Below are 17,388 nucleotides of genomic sequence, written 5' to 3'. Positions count from 1 at the left end.
TTAAAATGAGATGTTGAATTTTAATAGAACCAAATAGTGGGACTTGAGAACAAGATGCCATTATTTTCTTCCTTATGAATTTGGAATTAAAAGTGGAGAAAATGTACTTATTTCTAAACTTGGTTTAAGGAAACACTTTTGCTATTTCAGAGAATTCACCTCTTCCAAAAGCTTCATAGTGTATTTCAGTTCCAATTGCACCTAGCACTGTGCTTTCTATCTCCTTACCCTAGCAGTGTCAGAATACTCAGTAGAAAGCATGGGTTAAACATTCACAAAATTCCTTTGATTCAAATAATGTTTATGTCTTTGATTGTTGAATTGCTTTTTTTTACGTTTCTACATTTTGCATCACCATATCCTGTCTATTTCTTCCTCTTCTTGGTCTGCCCTTTGCTGAGGTTTAAGGTCACCACTTATCTCCAGCTCTCATTTCAAATGGACTGTGAGAATAGTCTCATTACTGGTTTCCCAGCCTCCATTCCCTTTCCCTTCCTAATTCTCCCTAAATCTGCTTGCTCTGGAATGAATGCTTTAACATCTCTCCCAGTCTTATTCCCGTTTCTGTTCTTGCTGTCACCTGAAGAGAACTTTCTTATTCTCCCTTCTGCATTCTAATGTGCTATGCTCTGCTTTTGAGAAGCTATTTTCACCTTTGTTTTGTGTGTATCAAACTTATCTCTTGCCCAAGTCAATACAGAATCCTCCATCTCACTTACTATCCTATACTGAATGGTGTATGACAAGCACTGCTTTCTTCATGATTGTGATGTATAAACAATTTGAGAACAAGGATTGTGATTTAAAACTTTCCTTTTATATTGTATGCACTGGCCGTTATACAGCAGACACTCAACAAATTTAATGATTGACTGTAACACCATCTGGAGAAAATATAGTTGAGAAAATAGCAGTGAGCATGTAGAAAAACAATGTAGGTGGTTGTACATAATTTTACAAGTTCTGTTTACATTGTAATTAAGTGGTGTGATAAATACTCTTCTTAAATTTATCTTGGCTGATTTCATTTCCTTTTAAAGGCAACTTTGATATGAGAGTTTAAAGTGAATAATTAAGTTTATCAAATTGTTTCATATATTTATCAGAGCGCCTTAATACTTAAAACTCTGACCTTGTATAAGGCGTCTGACAACAAAAACACATGAAAAATAGAGGAACTGGAGCCAAACAATTTTCAACATTAACTTCACTCTCAAAAAAAGAGTAACAATAACAATGATTCAGTGTTCATATTTAACTGTTAACTGATCTCCATAGGAAAACTTTCCATCTTAGCTTTAGTATCAGTTCATTACCTCACCTTGGGAAACGAATACCAGAAGCGTGAAGATTTATACATGCACTTTACAGGGTATTTCCTTTGGTCATTAATTATTATTATTATTTTGGAAAACACATTGTAAAAGTGAACTAGCCATTCTCTCTCTCTCTCTCTGGTGTGTGTGTTTGATATGAATATGAATATGCAAGTGTACATGCCAGAATAGGATGTTCAGTGTCTTCTCCAACTTTTCCAACTTACTGCCGTGAGACAGGTTCTCTTATTGAACCAAAACTTACCTTCCAGCTAGGCTTCATGACCAGCTAGATTTCATAATCTTCTTCTCTTTACCCTCCAATGATTGATGTACCTATGCACCCATGTTCAGATTTTTGCATAAGTGCTGGGGATTCTAACTCAGGTGTTCATACTTGCAGAGCAAATGTCTTCCCAATGCCCAAATGAAACCATTTCCTCAAACCGTGCATTAGTTTGTCTAAAAATAATGCTTTAAACCAATGATTCTATACTCTTATAAGTACTATGAAAGTACTATAAATACTACAGTTGTAAAAGATTCTCCTTCCTATTGTCAGAATTTTCTCTTGCTTTTTACTTACAAGTTTTAACTGATTTCTTTTTAATCATTTGGCTCCTATTCATTTCCATCTCAGCTCATATTGAAGTCCTATAAATGTGTCTTTACTATGGAACTGTTTTCCCTTCTTGCCGTATCCTTCTATAAGCCTTAAGCTGCACAATATTAGCCTCCCATTCAAGCCAAAACATCTTTTACATGATGTTACACTGGATTCAAGTCTTACTGCAAGTTTGATGACTTCTCTGTTCATAGTTTTGAACACATTCTTGAAAACAGGACAGATTTGGCTCTAGTTTAATTAGGTAGTGGTGAGTGATCTAACCTTTTCAGAAAATACACAGCTACATTGTTATCTCTCTGATTATATTGGGAATCATACTTATCAAACCCACCCAGAATTAAATGGATAAGCATGTTGTCCATATCCTTCAGCATTATTTATTCTCTATGAAATGTTTTGATTTGTACAAATCATTCTTTCTGTATTTTTCATTTTGGTTTTCAGAATGTTTTGCCTTTAATATACGGTTTGTAAATATATTTTTGCATACAATAACGTAATAATAAACTTGTTATGAGTGTGTAAGGACTAACTGTAAAGATGGGTTCCTAGATTTCCAAAATTCAGTGTAAAGTTGAAAAGGGAAAAATATCTTACTGTAAAAACAACTAGAAGCATATATCGTGTTCTAGACTAAATACTTATTATACCCTGTGGGTTATATCTTTTCATTAAAAAATTTCAGATGAAAATTAAATTTTGAATTGCCATCTAGAAATAAATTTTTATAGATAGTGTACACATTAGTTCCTGAAAATGGTAGAAAAGGTTTCTTGTCAAGTTCCCCAGCACAAGTGTGAATGCTCTGTTTCTGAGTACCTACAAGCAGTGAAAGGACACATTGTGGCCAGCCAACTCAAATTGCTACCCACGTTTAATCATTGTAAATAAAGGAAGCAGAGAGGCCCATGTCATATTTTCAGAACTGGCATGCTCAATACAGAACTATTAGTTTAAAAATACGACTACACATTCTATTTGAATTAATCTACATTTCGGTGAAAAATAAAATAGTAAAAAGTGCAATTGTTCACTTTAAACATGTAGCACTCATTTCATGCAGATTATTAATTTAGTCAATATGTATAGCATTAAGGAACACCAAGAGTAAATACAACGTTTTAACACTGGAAAAACACTTTAGAATTGATAAATTTTCTTTTTAAAATGTCTATAGATTTTTTTTTACAGAAATTTCCATTCTTGGTGGAAAAATACATCTATGAAATACCTACATACACTGAACAAGGATTTTCAAAGGAGAAACTAATTGTCTCCTGGTGAAATGAACATGTATCATTGTGAAACTTTTAGACAGTTTGTTTCTTAATGCATTTTTCTGAACAGTTAGGTAAGGAAAAGCATCAGAGAAACAATTACTTTCACAGAAGAGTTGGATTACAGAGACTCATCCAAGGAAAAAGATTAGAGACAGATCATCGACGCATTTTTTCTCATATTTGCTTCTACTTTTGTATCTCACAATCACAAGGGGTAACCAGAGTCTTAATTTTATACATTGTGTACATTGTCCTTGTTTGTAATTGTCCAAGAACTTTCTGTAAGAACCACTTGCAAAATTTCTGAATCAACTTTGATAAGCAGTTAAGACATCAATCCCCATGGGTTTCAAGTTGAAAAGCACACCAAATTAATTTAAGTGATGGAAAGCCGTAATCCACAATAATGTATGGGTACATTCCTTATAGCAAATAGGAGATAGATTATTGACAAAGATGTTCTGATAAGGTAGAGTCACAGTCACTGTATGAAGGTAGGCAAGTTTAGTCTATCAAATAAATCCTCTGAAGCACCGGGAATAGAGATACTTCTGCAGGAGCGTTGTACATATAGCTGAACAGACTCATTGTGTGCACGGGATAGTGTATTTCACAACTACGTTGCATATGAAAAAGTCTGCAATTGTTGCTCTATCACTAGTAAATTCAAATCATTTAGCACTTCATTTCTGAATAGTGTCATTACTTCTTTCCACCTGCAAGCATTTGCAGTCGATGTATATTGAAGTTCAACTTGCAATGAGGCTGAAAAACAAGTGAGACAATGCCCACATCTTCACATAAATGTTAGAGAAGATCACAAGAGTGTTTGGGGCGGACACATCTAAATGTGAATGTTTTAGAAAATAATAAAATGTGCAGTTTAAGATGCATTTTCAAAGTCGTAATTTTGGAATGATCCAGAAAGTCATAGGGCTTACTAAAAATCATCTGTAAAGAGCTTAGAGCTGTCTATTCATTTGCTTAAGGAATGTGCATAGTTTACCTATCTACCAGTTTGGCTATAGTTGATGTGCTTGTCTAATAGAACTAAAAGCCGTTATTACAGCCTGTTGATTTAGTCTACAGGAGTTGTCCATTACGTTGAAGAAGATGTAAATGTTTCAAGCGTATTGTTTTCCCAACTGGTCTTCCTGGACAAACAATCTTCAAGTTGGTTGCATCAATATTTTTTTCCTTTAAAATCCTCAACTGTTTTCAGTTATTCCAAACAAGTTCTCCTTTCTGTTAAACGCTCATTAATAATTTTCAAATTCATCAAGTCTTTAGAATTTCCTTTTTTGAAAAATACTGTTTAAATGCTAAACTCCTAAATATGGCAGTCCATGTAGTACCATAAAACCTTCTTGAAAAGGACACAAATAAATTATTTTTCTTTTCAGGAAAAAAGATCAAAACTGTACATTGGGACAAGGTGTCACACTACAAAAGCAAAACCTTCTATTCCCCCACTATTCTACAAATGTAAATAAAATATTTAAATATAAACACTATTTTTGTGCCTTTTTCTTCACATTTCCAGCACCTCGATATTTTGGGTGTAATTAATTTCAGTATAACAGAGATTCCGTATTCTCGTGTAGTTGTTCACAGGAATTGAGATTTTTTTTCTCACTACCAAATATCACTGGTGAAGCTAAGCTCTTTGGATGATAATGGTAGTAGGGAATTGTTCCTTGAAAATTCCTCAGTTTCTTTCATGGAATTATTAAGGGGTAGCTGTCCATTCAGGAGTGTTAGTGGCAAGTTACAGTAAGTGTGGTGGTTGCCTAAGGAAGGTACTGACAGGGTATTGGTAGGCATATCGTGTTTGTATCCTCTGCAACAGTGCCTCATTTGCATTGAATCCGAATGGTGGAAATCAGGGAGATCAGCTTGAGATGGCACCATTGTGGCTGAGGTATTCGTCATGGCAATTGAAGGTATAGGCTGAAGTTCTCCAAAAAGCCCCTGTTCTGCAGAGTCTAGAACGTGACAATGGGATAGCATTTCTTTTTTCTTGATGGGCATTTCGTACACTAAGTGCTTCCAAAACTTAGAATTTAATTTGCTGCTTTTGGGTCCCTTCCACTTGATCAGTGATAGAAGTTTGATGTTGTGCTTTAGGGATTCCACTTCCTGGCAATTCACCTTCCCTCTTAATTCTGTACACTCAATCAAAATCACTTTGATTTCTCCACTGACTAGCATGTTATGGAGTCTGCTTTCCAGTTCGAAAATACTCCATCCCCGTCTGAGAATATAGTCTGGAGTTAGGACGATAATAAGTCTTCTGCTTTGCTCAACACATCTTGTGAGATCTTCAATGTATGCTATAAATCACAGAAAGAGAGAAAGAGTAAAACAAAGACATAGCCAGTCTTTAAAGTATTAGGTTTGCATTCTAGATCCAGTCTTTCACTAAAGCCCATTACATTTTCTCTTTTCTATTGCATGTTCAGAAAACTCATTTCTGCAACACTTAAGAAATTATAAAGAACTGATCATATCCTTATTTTCTTTGCCTTATTATTAATTACAATGCACCTATGACCCATACAAACTTTGGATTCTTCAGAGTTTAGGTGTATTTCAGTACTCTTTGTTTATTTAATAACTTAAGACAAACATCCAGACTAGTTAGTTAATACTTAAATGAACAAGTAATCAACCAGTTGATCAAAAAAAAGAATAGAAACCTTTTAATAAATGTTTATTTTTCTTTGGAGTTTGGTGTATTTTCCTCCTTCCTTTCTGTGTTTTATATTTATAACTTTTAGCTAACAAATAATAATGGTACCCATGACTCCTATTTCAACTGCTAAAATATTATAGAAGCTTTGTGTGTGTGTGTGTGTGTGTGTGTGTGTGTGTGCTACCAACATGAGAGATTGTGAGACAGAGATGGTAGGTGAGAAATCTCTTCTAGAATCACAATTACCTTATTTATCAGAATACCTTTCTGTCATTTGAATCATTAGGTCTTCAGTATTGTCCTTGAAACTAATAGATAGGGAAGTGAGGTGTGTTCATGAATTAAATAAGAACGATCTGTTGCTTTTTGGTTCAAGGACGAAGAATGAAGGGTGGAGTTAGTGACGGGGATGGTAATGGAATAGAATGACTGAAAAGAGGAAAGGAGGCCAGATACTTATAAATAGACGTTTGTCTTGCAATTCTTAAAATGCGGTGATTATGTTATGGCTTTCTTCATGGTAGAAGAATACCCAAATTGTTACTGGGTTTGTTTATCCCGTGCATTAATCTTTTTGAGATTACACTTTCCACAGTCTCATCTGCCATAAATGGAAGCCAATATATGTGTGTTATTAACAAATAGAGACTTGGACACAGGTGCTGCATCAGAAAGCAGTCTTTACTAAGCAGAGCTCAAGGCCCTGTCTAATGTACAGTATCCTGTAGCAGAAGCAGTGCTTACAGAAGCATAGCAACATTTGTCACTACAAATCTGCCCCAGTTTATGGACTGCTTTTGAGTAATCACACTCAGCACATAGCACGGGGGACATCAAACAGCTCTGTACAAGCCATTTGAAAAGAGAAACTTATTTTACAGGTGCACATTCTACAAATAATCTTCTTTTTCAGGATCATAGTTTTACCATTTGGCAGCGAGAAAACTTTAAAAAGCAATAATGAGCAACATTTCTTCACACCCCTGCTGATAAACAACAGCAGCAACAACAACAAAATAAACATTTAAAAGATACATGGAATTGTCCATTTGACAATTTCTTGCTAAAGATGTTTTTAAAAATATAGTTCAGAATACTCTCATGCAGTCGTTACCTTTGACAGTATTTTAGAGGATGAGGCTAGTCACTGAGTTGGGATGCAACCTCTTTAATTTTAAGTGTTTTCCTTTATAGATTATGTATTCAGAGGGAAATTTGGCATTGCAATCTATAAAAACACTACACACTCATAGCAGTGGGGAGGTTTATCACTGAGAGAAATGGTGAAACAAAATGGAAGGAAAGGAGGAAAGTTTCAACAGAGTGGGAAGATACTATCCCAATGTATCAACAGCTCTGACTCTTCATTTTCTTCCTTCCTTTCTGCTTCCAAAAAGAAAGAAGTTATGTGGGAAGCTTCATCATTAGAAGTTGAATCTGTAAGATACAGTAAAATAAACTATCACGGATCTTTCCCATGATGCTTTTCACCTTTTCTCCAAACCAAAACCAAAACCAAACAAACCCCACACTCCGAATCATGGTATTGGTGCAAGAATACATGAGGCTATACTTTTATCAGGCAGATAATAAGTTCATTGTAATTTCATAGAAAATCCTTTTTTCTAATAATGTCCCAAGACTTTATTTTCACTACTATTGTCTCATCAAATTGGAGCCAACACTTTGAAACTTTAAAAAGTAGCATACAAACCTTTTCAGTATTCAGGGTAAATATACCTCTTAGATCAACACTACTTTTATGTTAGGCTATATTCTAAAAGTATCTTTAAAAACAAAGATGTGGGTCGGGCGGTGGTGGCGCACGCCTTTAATCCCAGCACTCGGGAGGCAGAGGCAGGCCGATCTCTGTGAGTTCGAGGCCGGGCTGGACCGATAGCCCTCGAAACAATACAGAGAAACCCTGTCTCGTAAAAACCAAAAAAAAAAAAAAAAAACCAAAAAAAAAAAAAAACAAAGATGTGGGATAAGTTGGGTGAGGATGGTGAATGTGATCAAATCTCATTGTATGAATTTCTCAATGAATTAACTAAAATGTGACCACATAGAGCAGGAATAAAAAGATTCTTTCAGAGAAGAATTAGGATTGGGTCAGGTGATCTAAGAATGAGCTCTGTTAAACTTTTGTCATCTCAAGAGGAAACAGCAGTTGCCAGAAGAAAAGGACAGCAGAAGCCATAAAGATAACTTCTGAGATTCTCTGTCGTATCATAGAAAGGAGTTCTATGTACTTAGGCAAATTGTTTTTTTATCATTTTTTATTTTAATTTTAAATAGCTTGTTTTACATATCAATCCCAGTTCCCTCTCCCTCCCCTCCTCCCGCACTCCCCTTCCCCCCCAGCCTCCCACCCTATTGCCAATTCCTTCCACATAGGGGATATCTAGAGTCTGTCATTTCACTCCTGGTAGGGTCCAGGCATTCCCCTAAGAGTCCAGACTGAGAGAGCATCCCTCTTTGTGGTATGGGCACACGAAGACTGTTTGTATTCCAGGGATAGACACTGATCCACTGCTCAAGGCCCCATAGGTTGCCCAGGCCTTCTCGCTGGCACTCACATTTGGGGGGTCCAGATCAGTCCCATGTTAGCCTCCCCGCTGTCCAAGCCTCTGGGGTCCAAGAGCTCTCCCCTGTTCAGATCAGCGGTCTCTGCTGGTTTTGCCAGCCCATTCTTTGCCAATTTGCTCATCACTCCTCTCTCTCTGCCACTGGATTCCTTGGGTTCAGTTCAGTGCAGGCAAATTGTTTTAAAAGCAAAATCTATGCATCTACATATCTCTACATAAAGACAAATTACAAGTCAAGTGGCAGTTAATTTAACTGGCCTATCATGGACTTCAGCTTTGCTGGTCTCTTTCTGGGATGGAGAATGGAAAAGTGTAAAATATTTCCCCTTTAGTATAGTTCTCCCAGGGCACAAATCAATTATGTTTCCCTGTTTTACATTGAAGTGGAATGCAACATTTAGGGATTTAGGGGCATCTTAGAAACTTTTGCCCCCAAGAAGAAATTTATTAGGACAGTTCCCACTCTGCTCAGCTGCACAGGGTGTGGTGTTGAAGGGAACCTTGGAGAGAGGGAGTGGGCCCAGTCTCCTGCATACTACACTGGCTGTGCTTATCCTGGCAAAGCCTAGTGGAGAGTCGAGGCAAGCATCCAGATAATTTGGGCTGAAAACCTGCTGTGGAAGAAAAAATGGAATTATCCTGGTTTGCCCTATATATACATTAATCATATGTACTGGAGTTAGACAGTACATCAAAATTTTCCCTGGTTAGAAATAGCCCAAGTGTCCCAAAGAAAACACAAGCCATTTGCTTGGGCCTTGAATTCTGTGTTCCATTTCACTTGGTGAAAAAGCAAGTGGAAGTTTTCAGATGTGAAGCCCACATTTCACTTCTTGGGATGGTGATCAGTGGCTGGGCAGCAACCTCAATATTTGAAAGCAGCTGGGGAGGTGCCCCTAAGGGCTGCCTGGCTCTGTGGAAAAGTGGGAGAGACTGTGTGCTCTAGCTCTTACCTTCTGGCTCACTCTGTGTTTTCCTGTCCTCCTCTCTCCCCCACATGCTCATTCCCTTTCTTTTTCTTCTTCTTTGCTTCTTTTCCATGCTCTCCTTTCACCTCCAAGTTTCCCTTCTTTCTCTTTTTTAAATTTTTCGTTATTTTCTCATTTGTTATTTCATTTCTTTCTCCCCTGCCACATTCTTCCTCCTGGTTCCCCCTTTTTCCTTTCATCCTTTCTCTTTTTCTTTTGGAAAAACCAGAATCTAGCTGTCATGCAAAACTGTACATACTGAAGAAGAAATGAATGAGGCATAGTCCAAAGATTTTACTTGTTAGTCTTTAGCCAGGAGTCATTGTTGGCTGGCTCTGTGTATGAAGCAAATGCTCAAGATAATTCTCCCCTGTCCTTGGGTTTGTATGTTTGTATCTAGTGACTCTGATTTTAAACCTGATCTTCTAAAACACATGGCCTGTTTTCGGATGGCTCATGAACAAAAGGTGACATTTTTACATCTTGAAAAGGTTTTTTAATGATGCTGCTGATGATGAATAAGATATAAGATGAACACTATATAAGGGACATGATCCACAAATATTAAAATATTTACTAACTGGATCCTTACAGGGAAGATTTGCTTCCCTGAATTATAGACCGGGAGGGTGGTTAGCCTTGAACAGTTCCAAATAAACTAAGCAGAAACAGGTACCAGCTAAGATATTGCTGGTCCAAAGCACAGTGTCCGACAGGCAATCATGCTTGCCATGGTAGGCTGTGGTTTTGTGGGAGACATTTTAGAAGCCTTCAGAAAAATGTATTAAAAAGCTTGTTACCACAAAGTGATAATAAAGAAACATTTTTCAATAGAAGTCCCCAGTTCCTCAGCACACATGAATACTCACTACATCTTGTCCTGACTTGTTCAGGCAAATATAGCAACAGAATAGCAAAAGAAATCCCTTAAAGATGCTTTTTCCTCCACATAAAAACATATAATATCCCTTAAATGAAAGCTCATGGCAGCAAGTCATTTTGCAAGTTTTGGTTTTAAGTAACTTCTGATGATACAGAAGACCAAAGGGAGCTGTACTGATTCTTTTTTCTATACATAAGTCTATGAAAGCACAGGCAGAATAAGAGACATGGCATAAAGCAGGGCAAGCACATTTGGCCTAGTCATGACCTTCATAACTAGGCAAATAAAAAAATCTTCAATGGAAGTTTGATTGAGGTGCTTAAGTTAGGATAGGAAAAATTTCATATTCTACGTGCCAGTGCCAAGAAGGATCTCTCTTTGTCTTATCCAGGGACTGGCTCTTTGTAACACATTGTCAAAGAAAATGCATTGTCACCTAGACCCTCCTTTGGCAATATACATGCCACTAGCATCATTATTGATGAAAATCAATGAAAGTGACTATCTAAAATCTTATTAAAAGTAAGATGAATTTTATTTTTAAAAAATCTCATTCAGGAGTTTGGTGAAAGAAAATTCCAATGGATTTATTTAGAGAAGTAAGATTAGATTAAAGAAAACTGACCTTAAGATGAATTGTGCTTTTTTAATAAAGAAAAGGGCACAAATGAAGGGGAAAAGTAAAACAAAAACAAAGAACAGCGGTCCTGAATAGCTGCATCTAGAGGGATATGTATGTGTTTGAAAACTTCAGCACACTTCTTACACACTGGCTTTGGGTTAGCTGTAGAGGGAGAGAGGACAGGAGTGAAAACAAAACTATGGTGACATATTCTTTGCTGGTCTACCTCTGGCTACTGACAATCTGATTTTGCAAGATAATCAATTAGCTATTTGCAAATTGTTTTTATTGGTACTTGCAGTTGTGTTGGGGTTAGTATCAGAATATATGGCAGTTTTTTTTTTTATTTTTACGAGACAGGGTTTTTCTGTCTTGTTTTGGAGGCTTATCGGTCCAGCCCGGCCTCGAACTCACAGAGATCCGCCTGCCTCTGCCTCCCGAGTGCTGGGATTAAAGGCGTGCGCCACCACCCCCCGGCTGGCATTTTTTAAGTTAAAAGATCCAATATGTGAAGTCTACACATGGCATAATTTGATAAGCTGCCAGATTCAAATGATAGTACTTCGATATTCTTAAAGACACAATTATGCACACCTATTATACAAAATATGTATCATTATAATGAGATGGGATGCATCAAAATATATAATATCCCATCAGTTTGAGGTGAACATTAGTTAGCTCATAGACAACAATAACAGTATCTTTGAAAATTAGGTCAGTACATCAAAAATTAAGTAAAATCTTTATGTTTTCCATATAACAGAAACATATATTTTCACTACTATGTACTTATGATAAAAATTTTCTTTTAGACTTCTAGTGAGGTATTTTATTACCATTTGATTGAAAATATTATTTGGATTTTGGATGATTGTGAGACATACTAACAGAAAATACACAGGTGGCTGACATGAAAACTCCGGTATTTTGATTCCACTTTGATAGCGGTAAGATTCTATTATTTCCTGCAAACCACAGACTCCACCATTTTCCTTTATCCAGGTACATGCTTAGGAGTGATATCACATGTCCTACGAAACTTTCCCCTTTCCCCAACTTTTCAAGTCATTAGCTTGATGTCTGATAACTAGATAGCAGGGTTAAATTTCTGCAGCAGAAAGTTCATACTTGAGTGACTAATGCAAGAATCCTCTCAAAGTAGTAAATCAACAGTTAAATTTGCTGACAGCTTGCGTGTTGAGGGAACTTTATTCTGTTACAGCTCTGATTTTGAAGGCCTTATTTCTGATAGTGAGTTCATCCTACTTGTTATTGCATTTCACCTGTGGGAATGCTATAAACATTATGTTTTCTGTCACCTCTTTACATTTGAGGACTACTCAGGGAAAGAGAAAGTGGAGCAGAATGGGGAATCAGTGCACCTATGCTCTGTCTTCCTTCCTGCTTTGTCACCAACCCTAGAAAGGTGCATGTGCAACTCATTCACAGTAGTGCCAACTTGCTGATTATGGAACAAAGCTGTTGTTATTGCTCATGGAGATTTTTCTGTATTTCCTTCAGTGTTAAGACATTAACCTGCTCATTTGATTATTTTAAAAATTCCTACACTTTAAGCTCCATATTTCCTGATTAAAATTCTGCACAATGGATTCTAACATCTACCTCAAATATCAATGAGAAAACTAGTCCATTTAACCTTAGTAAATTCTGGAGTGATTAGAGTATAATTTATGCTCTTTTTGTTTCTAACATGAAGGAAATTGTCAAGACACCTAATTTTGTAGCATGTGAGTAAATTTCAAACAATGTTTTAAATTTTATTGGTTGTACATGTCACCTCTGCCTCACATTTTTTAGGTCACAGACATTAGATTGCCTGGAAAAGGATTTTATTCCTCCCCCCAGGACAACTTACTTGAATGGTGTCCAATACTTACAGGTCCATGCACAAAAATATTTTTTGCATGCCTCACTTCAGAAGTGACTAGGGATCATCTGACAGCAGATGTATTCCCCAGTCATTTGTCATTTCATTGTCAGAACAATCCCATGACTAGTCATAAGCCTTAAAAGATTGAAGATTAGATGAGTGGGAAATGTTTTAACAAATACATAAAATAAGATAAAATGTCCTCTTAAATTCCTAAAGAAGTGCTAGGATTCTTAAGTGAGAGACTCCCATAGAAATTTGAGCATGAAAATAAGTAAAAATGATATTTGACATAAAATTTAAGGATATAATTTCAAAGGGCATGGTTGGTCAGCCATATGCATAGTAATATTTTAGCTCACTAGTGTCTTTCTTTGCCACCGTCATGCATAAATAATTCATGTAGAGATCTTCCAAAGATTTATATGAAGAAAAGGGAAAATAGAGCTAATGATGTATATGAAGAAAAGGGAAAATAGAGGTAATGCTTGTGAAGGATTGTTTTCTTCTTTAAGTTACCATTTACACAATTATATTTTTGCTCAATAGTTCTGGTAGAATGAGATTGAGTCACAATTGTTAATAAATACTGTACATATATTTTAAGGACCTTATTTTCTTTCTTTTAAAGGTAAATAAAGACCATAAGATTGATTCTCCAGTTTCATTGTATTTCTTTGTCTTAGAATGCTCTTTTCTCCTTTGAACGAGTGGGCCTCAGCCTGATTCCATAAGTTTTTATACTTTAATATTTCATAATCTGTGTAGAAACTCTAAGATAAGATGGATCCAAAAGGCTAAATGGTACTCATCCAAAAAATGTCCTCAATTTCAAGATCTCAGTTGCACAGCTGGGTTCTGTTGGTCACATGTCAGCTTCAGAGCACATCTGTTCATTCCTTAAGGATCCACTAGGCCCCATGAACACAATGTGCTCTGTGTAGGGTACTTTACACCACAAAACTCAGCAGCTGCAAGGGTGAGAAAATCTCTACTTCTCAAGTTTGTGTCTCTAGGCAGTTTGAGTAGGGTGTTTTCTATCTGGCTTTCTTTTGGTTGCTTGTCACTTCTGACATAGAGATGCTTGTTGGCAACAAAGTTGCTTTCACTGTTCTCAGGGACAGATGTTTCTAGTCTGGGAAGAAATAGACCAAATTTTTACTGGAAAGTACAAATTCTTGCCACATTTAGGCACCTAACCTGAGAAAACATAAAGAAGATCTTGGTCATTGGCTCACAAATTGAAATGTAGTTACTGCCAGGAAAATAATGCTCCAAATCTAAAGACTTGGTCTCAGAATTTAGGGAAAATATTTGTGTCAAATATTCCCATCTCTAATGGTTCATAGCAGCCACACAACAATTTTCCCAGTAGGTGAAAGTATAGACAACTCCAATTCATCTAGAAGATCAACATCTTTATTTCTGAGCTTTCTGAGAACTGCCAATGGAGAAAAAGAGAGAGAGGAGGTCGAAAGAGACAGACTGAGGTTCATGCACCTTTAAAATTCTAGTCACTGGAAATATTTTGAGTTGACAGGCTTGAGTGGAGTACTGTGAGAGAGGCTGGAAAATGAAGATACATGAAAAGAAGAGACATTCAAACTAATTTGATTCATATAGAGTTATCATTCTACATCAAGAAGGATCTTAAGAAGTTTGCTTTTATTGTTCTCAAAAGTCTAGTTGCTACTTTTGGAGGAAGGCATAGCCTTGGGCCAATATACATTAAATGAGATGTGAGGGACAAAAACGACTTATAATAGTGTAACTGGGTTCCCCCACAGGAATGTGTCTATATTTATATAGCATAACCTGTTAAATCTGTACCAATGGCTGCAAATTCAGACCACAGAAGCTTCTTTAATAACATGCATACACCGGGTCCAAAATGTTCTACTCTGTCATTCATGTGTAAATCAAGTATATTATTCATATACTTCATCGACTTCCTGAATGCGTGCTAAAAATGCCAAGGAAAAACTCGTTAATCGTGACATGGTGACTGCTCAGCTAGCACTGAAATGTTGATGGAAAAGAAAAATTGTCAAAGGGCCTTTTTAAGAACCTCTGCAGGTTACACTCGCAAATCGGAATTCAGAGAACATGAATTCCCTAGTTCAGGAAGGAAGGATTAAAAGCAAACACCCTCCAGTGGTTGCATCTAAAAGTTGCATAGATTTCTCAAATGGCTGACTGTTGAAAAAATATTCTTGTGTACCATCTAGTCCTCTGGATCAAGTCCCTGCTCTTTCTGATGATTGTAAAATATCAAAAATATGAAAATGATCTTCCATGGGTATGTAATATTTTTCTACAATGTAAGCTCTGAGTGCTCACCCGTCATAGTACTGAGGTGTCATAGACACAATTGCCAACATCACCCAAGTCTTAGATGGAACACTGGTCTATACATTTGGGTTTGTAACAGATTAAACACAAGAGTGACATATATTTTAGATATATGTTTAGTGATTTAATAGTCAAGATAATTTTAGAAGATTTTAAAAAGCATATCTTGTCTTGAAGATCAATCAGGAAAGAGTTGGGTAACAGGAAATAACATGATCAAAATATATGAACATTTCAAAGAGTTAATAAAAACATTTTAAAACAGAAAAAGGCAACCAAGAAGTAAAGTCCTTGCTTATTTTCATTACTTGTTATTTTCTCAAATTAACACTGTTGAAAAAATCAACAATTACTATGAGGCATCAAATCATTTTAAATCATAGTAGATGACAATATTGTTATGAAGATAAATAAATGCAGTATAATACCCATGGAACTTATAATAATATTTGTAGGATATAAGTAAATGGAATGCTACCTAAAGTTATAAAACCAAGAAAAATATCATAGGTCTGCAAATTTATAGTCAAAAAGTACACATATACTATGAATATAAGGGCTGAAGTAATTACTACTGATTTTCCACAAAACCAGTTAAGTGATATGGAAAAAAATCAATAGGGTCTTCAAATTCATAGAAGGCTAACATGAACAAAAGCAGTGCAGGGATACACACAATTCATATCATAGGCATAACTTGACTAGAGTGGAGGCTTTGAGTAGGTGCAAATAAAGTAGTTGATAGGAGAACAACCTGGGCAAGCAGGCAATTATAAAAGTGTTTAAGGAAGGGATATGGATTTTATTCTGGAGGAAATAGCGAAAAATCAAAGTTTGTGGTCCAGTGGTTTGGCACTGTTGGGGATATACACATGTTAATGGATTACGAGGAACAGTGAAAGTATAAGGAAAGTAGAGCACTAATCAATATTGTAGGGCTAAAAATGGCGTGTAAGCTAGGATATTAGAAGTGAGAATGGAAAAGACACAAGGGACATATTTGGGAGAATGTCACTGAGTCATAGAAACAACTCTTAGGCATTGGGATAGTCCTTAGGCAATCTATTGCTACAGCATTGTATTTCAAGTTATGAAAGTAGGTAAAATTACCAAAAGAAAAGAGAGAGAGACAACGGGAAGAATAAGCTTAGAGACATTTTAATTGAGGAAAAGAAATGAGCTTGTAAATATTGTTTACTTTGGACCTTTCAATGTACATTATATGGACGTACTTGTAAATACACTCAAACATGCATATGCATGACCTTCAAGAAGAAAGAAAAATAGTAAAAACACAGTTGGTTCCCATTTGTTTCTCATTAGCTTAATGACCATGGTGAACTGATGGTGATCTGAATAAATATTACTGACAAACAGAATGATTTAGCAGAGAGAGAGATCTATGTTCTATTTCCAGCTTTAGTTTTGAAAGTTATGTGATCTTGGGCTTCTTTGAACCTTTGTTTCATCATCTGGAAGATAAATACATAAACACTCCTCTCTGTCCCTGTCTCTGTCTCTGTCTCTCTCATACATACACACACAAGCATGCACACACACATAGAACTTTAAGTCTGAAATGTGATAAAGTATAATGTTATCTTAAATGCCATCAAGTCTGAAGATAAATATTTTTTGTAATTATCTCATATGTATAGATTAGCATATTTAAAAATTTTAACAGACACATACGTTATAGTCCCTTGACTTTTCCTCAATACTATTTTAAATTTAAAAATATTAAATAAATATTTAATAAAAATTTAAATTGTCCCTTTGAGGGCAGGGACCATCTCTTAGGCCTATGCTATCCTTGTATTTTACCATTTACAAATGTTCTGAGCAACACACATGTTTTTAACAAGAACAAAGAATGCATTTTGACTTGAAACTGGATTTACTCTGAAAGCTCAAATGCAGCTTTCAATATGTAGAATTACTCAAAAGTAGCATTCAAACCTACAGTGTCTGGCACATCTTAAACTTTAAATACTAAATACATACAGAAAATACTGCTCCCAATGGCGTCATACACTTTTTAAAGTGGATTTTTCCATAAATCTGTGAATGAGTGACAAGGCATAGTGAATAACAAGGATGAAAGGCAAAGATTCAAAGTTATTAGTGACATTTATTGTATTTATAAGTAGAAACACAGTGAC

At 36.0% G+C, this 17,388-nt stretch overlaps 1 protein-coding gene across 1 annotated transcript in view; it reads right to left on the bottom strand.

Moving 5' to 3' along the window:
* Positions 1 to 2,800: 2,800 nt before the first annotated feature.
* Il1rapl2 (interleukin 1 receptor accessory protein like 2) overlaps positions 2,801 to 17,388 on the bottom strand; it is a 1,115,671-nt gene continuing 1,101,083 nt past the window's right edge. The window contains exon 11 of the mRNA XM_013118167.3: positions 2,801 to 5,557. Within this exon, the coding sequence (XP_012973621.2) occupies positions 4,860 to 5,557 (698 nt within the window). The 3' untranslated portion in view covers positions 2,801 to 4,859. The remainder of the gene's footprint in view (positions 5,558 to 17,388) is intronic.

The sequence above is a fragment of the Mesocricetus auratus genome, unplaced genomic scaffold (genome assembly GCF_017639785.1).
Source record: "Mesocricetus auratus isolate SY011 unplaced genomic scaffold, BCM_Maur_2.0 Super-Scaffold_100003, whole genome shotgun sequence".
Classification (NCBI taxonomy): Eukaryota; Metazoa; Chordata; class Mammalia; order Rodentia; family Cricetidae; genus Mesocricetus; species Mesocricetus auratus.
This window is presented reverse-complemented; position numbering and strand designations above follow the sequence as displayed.